The 10,449-nt window shown below is 44.1% G+C and overlaps 1 protein-coding gene across 1 annotated transcript; it reads left to right on the plus strand.

Annotated features, from left to right (window-relative positions):
* Positions 1–237: 237 nt before the first annotated feature.
* Positions 238–1,572, plus strand: LOC115951004 (1-Cys peroxiredoxin). The gene is made up of 4 exons (XM_031068308.1): positions 238–414; positions 551–699; positions 867–1,013; positions 1,121–1,572. The coding sequence occupies exons 1-4, from the start codon at positions 297–299 to the stop codon at positions 1,364–1,366; spliced, it is 660 nt and encodes a 219-aa protein (XP_030924168.1). The 5' UTR covers positions 238–296; the 3' UTR covers positions 1,367–1,572.
* The last annotated feature ends 8,877 nt before the right edge of the window (positions 1,573–10,449 follow it).

Raw genomic sequence — 10,449 nt, forward strand, 5'->3', positions numbered from 1 at the left:
TAAAAATTAAAAAAAAAAAGAAAAAAAGAAAAAAAAAAAAGAAAAAAGCGGAAGAGAGAGAGAGAGAGGGAGAGAGAGACAAAGAGGAATGGCAGTACATGTGGAAGGGGCTTAGTGCACTCCAGTAACATGCAGGCAACTGCCGAACTTTATAGCCACGATGCATGCCACGTTCTCTGCATGAACCAGACCTTCATCCTTTATAAACTCAACCTCTCTCCCACTTCCACTTCAAGCAAAGAAACACGAAAAACAAAAGAAGAGTCTCTGACATTGTTGTTTCCATTGCATTGAAAATGCCAGGCTTGACCCTCGGAGACACAATTCCCGACCTTGAAGCTGATAGCACCCATGGAAGAATCAAGCTTTATGACTACATCGGTGATAGCTGGGCCATCATCTTCTCTCACCCGGGTTGGTACTTCATATCAATCAATTAGTGTTTGTAAATCAAAAGGTCCTTAATTTGCATCATTGGTGTATTTATGTGTTTAATTAACATGCATGTTTTGGTTGGCTTGGAACTTTGTTTCGTTTGTGTAATGTGTAGGCGATTTCACGCCGGTTTGCACTACGGAACTTGGCAAGATGGCAGCCTATGCTAAGGAGTTCGAGAAGCGAGGGGTGAAGCTTGTGGGGCTGTCTTGTGATGATGTGCAGAGCCACAAAGAGTGGACCAAGGATATTGAAGCCTACACTGTATGTTTTTTTTAATCTTAATTCTTATGTTTTGGATTAATTCTCGTTAGGTTACTGTATTTTTGAAAATTGACACACCAATATGTAAAAATTATCTAGAGGAATTGCCACTATCCCAAGCATCACTCATAAAACAAATGTCTTGTTAATTTATTATGTCCTTTCAGCCAGGGTGCAAGGTGACATACCCGATCCTTGCAGATTCAAACCGAGAGATCATCAAGCAATTGAACATGGTGGACCCAGATGAGAAAGACTCCTCAGGAAACCAGCTCCCATCTCGAGCTTTGCATATAGTGGGCCCAGATAAGAAGGTTTAAACTATATATATATGGTTCCAATATTGTGTTAATTTGTCTAAATTAACAAAATTACTAGTAGTAATTATGGGTGCTAACATTTTATCTGGTGGGTTGTGTAGGTAAAGCTGAGCCTTCTATACCCGGCAAGTACTGGCCGAAACATGGACGAAGTGGTGAGGGTCTTAGAGTCGCTGCAGAAGGCAGCTAAGCACAAGGTTGTCACCCCAGCGAATTGGAAACCAGGAGATCCTGTGGTCATTTCTCCCAGTTTGTCCAATGAACAAGCCAAGGAGATGTTCCCTCAGGGTTTTGAGACTGCAGACCTTCCATCCAAGAAAGACTACCTGCGTTTTACCAAAGTGTGAATGAACCAAAGCACGAAGTTGTGTTGTAAATAATGTATGAAGTCAAGTTTTATGTAATGTGGTTATTTCAGTTCCATGAGCAGTACTAGTGTGCAACATGTATGCATGTCTTTCTTATGACATGTTCTAATGAATATGTGAACGCTGTAGGAGTTGTTTATATGCTTATGGAAGCAACATAATAGCAGTAATTAATTAATTTTGTTTGCTCGACTAATGTGTCTGCCTTTCTGGTTTTAGTTTCTCCTAGTTATCTTAAACCTTTTTCTTTCGTTCCTCTTTAGCGACATGAAGTTTAATTTCAATGCATAAACCAGAATAAAAGACAACTTACTGAGAGGCTAGTGGTTCCTGAGCAACCAAGGCCTCTTTGAGATGAATGAGACCCTGGATTGGAAATCTTAATCAGTATCTTAGATCATTCCTACGTATTCTTTGGATTGGAAATCTTTAATCAGGATCATTCCAACGTTTTCTTTCCTGGCTTTGAAATCTTTAGTCAATATTTTGGGGTTATTCTAGTGAATCATCTTGTAATTACTTATATGTATAACACATGATCGTACACATCCGCAAAAATGTAGTACCCACGTTGACTCATCTCGGCACATTTGATGGAACGGGATGGGTTTTGCTGTCCCGTTCCAAATGTATTTATAAATATTTAATACTATACTAGCTTTTGAGCATGCATTCACGTGCGTGTTTAAATACTTTTCTATTTTTTGGGTAAAATTTAATAGATTACATAAATTATAATTTGGAATTATTACATTTTCCAATCACAAAATGCCTAGGGGTGTGATAAGTATTATGCGTTTGCACATAAAATAATTTTTCATCATACCTTTAGGTATTTTTGTGATTGAAAAATATATTAATTTCAAAATAGAATGAATGCAAATTATTAACCTTTACAAAAAAGAAAAAAAAAGAAAAAAAAAAGAGCAATTTGAAAACCATCAGGAGAGTGGTCCTGTTTTGTAGGCAACGTTTTAGTGGGAGTTAAAAATGTATTTGCTTATAAAAAAAAAAAAAAGTGTATATATCTATATAGTTTAGTTTTTTTTTGGATATTTAGTTTTTTTTTTTTTTTTGGGATAAACATGGGGTGTTTTTTTCAAGGGAAAAAACAGCAACAACGTGAGTTGTTTAACTTTTTTTATTATTATTTTATTTCTTATTGTACGATACCAAGGTACCTAGATCCAGTTGGGCCTTGGGTTCAGGCCTAGTAGCATGGCCCACATTTCCAATCTCTTTCCACTCAACCCTCAGAAACTACAAGCCCAAGTTTCATCACCTGACCATTGCTCGGCAAAACGTTCCCGAATAATAAAGAAAGACTAACATTCGAACACACCATAACATGCTCGGCAGTTCCCAGGTAACATCACTACCGAGCATTCCTACTTGAGTTGGAACCAAGTTCCAAGGTCACATTCGCCACACTTCACTCCCACCTAACCACCCACTTATAACTGATGATATTGGACCCCTAATTGCACTAACTATGGTTATAATCATGGTCTCTCCACTAATCTAGAGCTATAAATATAAGAAGATGGAAAGGAAAAATGGTTGTTGAAAGGTTCACAAAAAATAGAGAGTAGAGAGAAACAGTGATTCAGAAAGAGAGAGGAGAAACTACGTTGAGCCTCTGTGCCGAGAACGACCTAAAGTAGGAAATCTCAAGCCCACCTTATAAGTAAGTCGTGAGCTCAAATGAGGTCAGACCCAACTATCTCACTTGCGGCGCGCACACTTATAAAAAAACTTATTTTTCTATTTTTTTTAAAAAAAAAACATATAGTTACTTTGAAGAAGTGGGTTAGTGGAAGAGTGTTCCTATTTTATAGACAATATTTTAGTGCAAGTTAGACATGTATTTTTACCAGACTATCCTTTAATTTTGTCTCTACTTAAATCTAGGGGTGTAGGGGCATTTGGGAACACAAAAAATCCGGTTCAAATAAGGGAAGTCTTTTAAATAGTAGTATAGAAGAAACTCAAGTCGAGTCACACACACCATTATAAGTGCGTGCTCAGAGGCTCTTTTATTTTTTATTTTATTTTTTTGTAAAAGTTAATAATTTGAATCCATTATAATTTGGAATTACTACATTTTTCAATCACAAAAAAAAAAAAAAAAAAAATCTATGGGTGTGATGAGTAAATTATTTCATCCAAAACACAGAACACTCATCACACCCTAGGTATTTCTGTGATTGAAAAATGTAGTAATTTTAAATTATAATGGATGCAAATTATTAATTTTTACAAAAATAAAAATAAAAATAAAAATTGAAGAGCAATTTGAAAATTATCAGAAGAGTGGTCTTATTTTGTAGGCAACGTTTTAATGGGAGTTAAAGATATATCTACTTATAAAAAAAAAATTAAAATGAATATATCTATTTAGTTTAGTTTAGGTTTTTTTTTTTTTTTTTTTTTTTTTTTGGATATTTAGTTTTGTTTTTGGACAAACATGGGGTGTTTTTTTAAGGAAAAAAATAGCAACAACGTGGGTTGTTTAACTTATTTTTCTATTTAAAAAAAAAAAAAAACTCGTATAGTTACTTTGGAGAAGTGGGCTAGAGGAAGGGTGTTTCTATTTTGTAGGCAATATTTTAGTGTAAGTTAGACATATATTTTTACTAGACTATCATTTAGTTTTGTCTCTACTTAAACCTAGGGATGTAGGGGTATTTTGGGGAAAAAAAAATCCGGTCCAAACAGGAAAACTCCTTAAATAATAGTATATATATATATATTGTAAGGGCGGAATTTGGGGCCCAGGCCCAGTGAGCAGGTGATTCTGGCCAAAAAGACCCTCAACAATGAATTTGTAGAGAGTGGGTCAAAGAACTAGGTCAAGACAGAATGCACGTAATGGTTAGTAAGCCATGCAACCATTTGAACGTGGGAACGCTTCATTAGGTTTCTTGGGATAACGGTTCATGGAACGACAACTTAGGCTTTTCTTACAGAACTTCTTCTTCTTCTCTTTCTTTTCCTTACTTTTTGCTCTCTGGTTTTCGATCCCCCGGTCATGGGGGCTTTCTTCTCTTATATAGCATCCTTCGGATGATAATGGCCCTACACTTGTTGATCATCTAGGCCTTTACTTGAGTGCCTGTCCCATAGGACATCATCCCCCTTTTCTGTGAGTTGCACTGGCCAAGATAATACTGTTCTTCTGTCCTCTCCACATTAATGTGGCTGGAAAAGTAGCTCCCTTGCATTTAATGCGGCAGTTGTGGCTGCCCCCTTGCGCATCCAGCATTTTCCTTCGATCTGGGACAATTTCCCACTAGGTGAAGGGTGTGCGTTGGGTTCCCATTTGATGTGTCCGAGGAGACATTCCTCCTCGGATGCCTCTTAAACAGGCCCGGTCCGGCCCAACAGGATTGGGCTGGAAGTCCTCTGGCCATGTCCTCATTTCTTGTTATGGTTGGGCCCCGCATGGGTGCCAAGGCCCACCGTTGACTGATGAACTTTTACCCCCACAATAGCCCCTCAAAATTTCGACTCTTTCTTCTCGATCCGAGGAGGAAAGGTGGGATTTTGATACCCACTGGATAGTTCGCTGGGGATCCCTGCTTTGCACGTGCGGAGGCGTGCCCTTACGTGCCTCATTAATGCTGTAGGCATTTATTGACCCTGGGGGAAGTAACTGCAGCTTTTGGAGTTTTACGCTCTCTCAATCCAATGGTTGGAGACTGGATCAACGGTGGACAACATTTCATTTGCTTTAGGTGGGAGTGTGTCTGTCAAACTCCCTTTGAGTATATAAGGCTTTGGAAGGCGTTCCTTCCTGGCTTTTGACGAACACTCCAGTATTCAAACACCTTAGAGCCTTCTCCTTCAGTGCGTTCTTACCTTCGCCGCCGTTCTCTTGAAGATTCCGTTGAGCGCCTTACCCGTAAGTGTACGCCTCTCTTTCGTTATTCTTCGTTAGACAGATTGCCTTCACGTTGTCTAGGATTAGAGGGGATGGGTAGGCTTGAAAAATTGGTAAACACTCCAGCCGGTATGGCGGGTTTCAGGGCGAAGTATCGTATTCCACCGGAGGTAGGTTTAGAGTATTGCTACCTGGAGGAAATTTTTTTCAAGAGGAAAACGGGGGAAGTCGCAATTCCAATAATAGCCTTCGTGGAAGGAGGAATGACGATTCCAATGGGAAGAATAACTAGGGATTACCTACGTTGTCATAGGTTGGCCCCACACCAGTGCACCGCGAACCTGTTCCGGATCCTGGGGTGCGCTGACGCCTTAAACGACCAGATGAACCTCGGCCTTTCCTGGCACGACGTGGTTCATCTCTATGAATGCCATAAGCTCGGCGACTCATATTACCTAAAGTCCAGGACTGACGAAGTGAGGTTGATATCCTATCTTCCCAAGTCCAGCAAAGGCTTGAAGGACGACCATCTGATCGTCTCCGGACCATGGCATGACGGCCTTCACTGTCCGACTAGGGCAGGAGAGCCAGGTGGGGTGTCATAGAATTAGATTCCGTGGGGAGGACCTTAGTTTCGAGCTCTCCCCCCTTTTTGTTTTTCTTTCTTTCTTTTCCTTTTTTAAACTTGTTGGTTTAGTTGCATGCCTCCTCGGACTAACAAACCCTTTTATGGCCTTTGCAGACAAGGAGCGAACATCCCCTCGACTAAGCCTTGTCAACGTCCCAGCACTAAATTTCCTCCTCCGATCTGAGATTTTCATGAGTGAGGACGGACAGTTACGGTCGGCTCCCCTGATTTTGGACTACGTTCCTCTCACTCGATCCTTGGTGGACCCCGGCCAAGCTATAAGGGCTGGCAGTCCTCTATTGGCACGCATTGACGTATCCATACCGGGGTTCCTTGCTTCAACAGACTTACCTCCTGTTCAGCTCCCTCCCCAACGAGCCTTTCCCCCAGTGGTTATCCCGGAAGAGGAAGCTGGTTCTTCGCATTCATCCTTGGAAGAACAAATAGACCAGTTCCATTTTCCCGAGGAAGGAGAGGTGTCGGCCAGGGTAGTAGAGCTCTCAGACTCCGACGCCGATCTAGACCGTGCTTCAGCGGCTCCTGATACTGGCCTAGTCATCTCGCAAGTTGACACCAGCGAAGAAGTTGAAGAAGAAGGGATGGACTTGAAGCCGAGGACAGGTCTCAGGGGTCTTCTAGCCAACAGGAGCAAGGGGCAGTCCTCTAAGGATGCCTCGAAGGAACAAGCCGCCACTAAGGCTCCTGCTCCTATTCTCCCTCCCCCCTTGTCGGATGTGGCGCTGCAAACTATGCCTAACTTAAGGCAAAAAAGGCAAGTAGAAGAGACGGAGGAGGGAAAGATCGGCCGTGAGAAGGCTAGGCCTCAGAAGAAAGGCAAGGAAACGAAAGAGTCCAGGGATAAGAGGACTAGGTCCATGGATACCTGAGACGAGGCAGCCACTCGTAGGGAGCAACGAATATGGTCGCCTCGGATTGAGTTGGACGGTGCCCCGATCCCCTGGGATGCTACCCTATGGGAGTCCCAACGAGAGCAGGCATCATACCTGGCCGATGCCCTGCAGCAACCTCTCCTCTTGCCCCGCGATATGGAGGGGCTCAGAAAGACTCGTCAGCCAGAACTCTTTATGTCATTGAAGAGGGACATGGCCATGGTAAGTAGAATTTTCTATCTCGTCCCATATTATGCACCCTATTATTGTCGTGTTCTAATAGGGTTTTATTTACTTCTGGGCGCAGGTCACTCAACAAATCTTTGTTGCGTAGGAATGGGCCAAGAAGGCTCGCGAGGACTTGCATAAGGAGGCTCAGTCTCGCTATGCCGCCGAGAAGGCTGCTGCTGACCTTAAACTGGATTTTGAGCGCCAGGATAAGGAAATAAAGGAGGTGAAGAAGGCTCAGGCGAGCGCGGAGGCCGGCGTTAAGACTGCCAAAAAATAAGCTGAGGAGCTGCGCGTAAAGCTCCGCCAATCTGAGGAGAAACTTACGGCGGAGCAGCAGGCGGTCTCTACGCTCAAGGCTGAGCTTGCAAGGACCAAGGAGGAGGCCTGCTTGGCCAGGGAGGCTGCTGAGAAGGCTGTGGCGGCCTCATATGAGCGTGCAGTGCATGACACTGAGACTAGGCTGGCCGAGGAGATAGCCATTGTCTGCAGGGAATACATCACCACGTCCTGGGGTGTAGCCCTGGATCGGGCAGATGTCCCAGCGGATTCTGACCTCAGGAAGGCTGAGAACATCTTCTTCCCAGAGGAGGTACGCGAAATCCCTGATGAGGATGCCACCAAGGAGCCTCTCCCAACTGACCCCTCTATTCCCGAGGCTGGGGGCAATGAGCAGGTCGTGTAGGACAAGCCACCTGAGGACAGCCTTTCCATCAACGAGATCGTCGCCCAGGCCAAAGAGGTTGCCCCGGGGATCCAAGCAGCTGATGGTCAGCCCACTCCTGCTCAGGGCTCTTAAGAGACTAGCTTAGGATTTTTGTCTCATTTTTTGTATTTTGTTTTGTTTTGCCTCGCCAGTGTTTGTAAACAGAACTGCTTTTAGATTTCAATAGTAAAGGTTATTTTCTTTTAGATATTGTTGTTTACCTCTCTCTTTTTTTTTTTTTTTTCATTATGAATGGATGTCTATTCCATCGCTAACTGTTGACAACCGAGCGTAAGTGAATAAATACGTGAATGGAACGATAGTTAATAATTAGATGTATTGGCTGCGAACCTTATTTTCTCCAAGCCCCTGGTCCGAAGAGCCAGTCAGGATTTGGGCCCTATTTAACACTTAAGGAGAACAATGTCGCGGTTATTTCCTTCAAGTCTGCGGCCGAGAAGCCGTGCAAGACCTGGGTTGTGTCTAACACTAGGCAAAGAATAGCTTAGTTGTTAATTTCTCCCAAGTCTTTGGTCCAAGGATCCATGCAGGACTTGGGTTCTGTTTAACTCTTGGTGAGAATTACATCGTGGTTAATTTTCCCCAAGCCTGTGGTCCGAGGAGCCAGGCAGGACTTAGGTTCTGTTTAACTCTTGGTGAGAACCATTTTGTAGTTAATTTCCCCCAAGTCTGTGGCCGAGAAGCCAGGCAGGATTTGGGTTCTGTTTAACTCTTGGTGAGAATTACATCGCGGTTAATTTCCCCCAAGCCTGTGGTCCGAGGAGCCAGGCAGGACTTGGGTTCTGTTTAACTCTTGGTGAGAAACATTTTGTAGTTAATTTCCCCCAAGCCTGTGGTCCGAGGAGCCAGGCAGGACTTGGGTTCTGTTTAACTCTTGGCGAGAATTATTTTGTAGTTAATTTCCCCCAAGTCTGTGGCCGAGAAGCCAGGCAAGACTTGGGTTCTGTTTAACTCTTGGTGAGAATTACATCGCGGTTAATTTCCCCCAAACCTGTGGACCGAGGAGCCAGGCAGGACTTGGGTTCTGTTTAACTCTTGGTGAGAACCATTTTGTAGTTAATTTCCCCCAAGTCTGTGGCCGAGAAGCCAGGCAGGATTTGGGTTCTGTTTAACTCTTGGCGAGAATTATTTTGTAGTTAATTTCCCCCAAGTCTGTGGTCGAGAAGCCAGGCAGGACTTGGGTTCTGTTTAACTCTTGGTGAGAACCAATTTGTAATTAATTTCCCCCAAGTCTGTGGCCGAGAAGCCAGGCAGGATTTGGGTTCTGTTTAACTCTTGGCGAGAATTATTTTGTAGTTAATTTCCCCCAAGTCTGTGGCCGAGAAGCCAGGCAGGACTTGGGTTCTGTTTAACTCTTGGTGAGAATTACATCGCGGTTAATTTCCCCCAAGCCTGTGGTCTGAGGAGCCAGGCAGGACTTGGGTTCTGTTTAACTCTTGGTGAGAACCATTTTGTAGTTAATTTCCCCCAAGTCTGTGGCCGAGAAGCCAGGCAGGACTTGGGTTCTGTTTAACTCTTGGTGAGAACCATTTTGTAGTTAATTTCCCCCAAGTCTGTGGCCGAGAAGCCAGGCAGGATTTGGGTTCTGTTTAACTCTTGGCGAGAATTATTTTGTAGTTAATTTCCCCCAAGTCTGTGGCCGAGAAGCCAGGCAGGATTTGGGTTCTGTTTAACTCTTCGATCCAGTAACTGCACAGCAATACGGCATCAAATATTACATCTTTCATTAATAACAGTACCTTTTCAGGTTGTTTACATTCCAAGGGCGCGGGACTACACGGTCATCCAAGTCTTCTAAATAGTAGGCTCCTACGCCAGCTACGGAAGTGATGCGGTACGGTCCCTCCCAGTTTGGTCCGAGCTTCCCCCATGCGGGGTTCCTCGCATTGCCCAAGACTTTCCTCAGTACTAGATCTCCAGGAACCAATGGTCTGGGCTTCACCTTGGCGTCGTAGCCTTGCTTGAGCTTCTGCTGATAGTTAGCTAGGTGGACCATCGCGCCTTCCCTTCTTTCGTCGATGAGGTCCAAGCTCTTTTCTAGAAGTTTGTCATTGGTAGCGGGACAAAAGGTGGTGGTCCTCTGGGTTGGGAAGTTCACCTCAAGTGGAATGACAGCCTCGGCTCCATAGGTCATTGAAAAAGGGGTTTCCCCAGTGGACCTACGAGGCGTGGTGCGGTATGTCTATAAGACATGGGCTAACTCTTCTACCCATCTTCCTTTTGAGTCATCTAGTCTCTTTTTCAGTCCGTTCAATATGGTCTTGTTGACGGCTTCTGCCTGGCCATTACTCTGGGGGTAAGCTGGCGTGGAATACCGGTTAACAATTCCTAGCTCGCTGCAGTACCTTCTGAAGGCTTTGCTATCAAACTGGAGCCCATTGTCCGACACCAGGGTGTGCGGGGTGCCGAACCTGGTGACTATATTCTTCCAGAGAAACTTCTTGACATCGACGTCCCTAATGTTTGCCAGCGCCTCGGCCTCTACCCATTTGGTGAAGTAGTCGGTGCCGACGAGAAGAAATCTTCTATTCCCTGTTGCCTTGGGGAATGGACCGAGTATATCTAGGCCCCATTGTGCAAACGGCCAGGGACCGGACATCAGGTTTAGCTCTCCACCAGGCTGGTGTATGCTGGGAGCGAATCTCTGGCATTGGTCACACTTCTTCACGTAATCCATGGCTTCCTTTTTCATGCTCGGCCACCAAT

Source organism: Quercus lobata, chromosome 6 (assembly GCF_001633185.2).
Source record: "Quercus lobata isolate SW786 chromosome 6, ValleyOak3.0 Primary Assembly, whole genome shotgun sequence".
NCBI classification, from domain to species: Eukaryota; Viridiplantae; Streptophyta; class Magnoliopsida; order Fagales; family Fagaceae; genus Quercus; species Quercus lobata.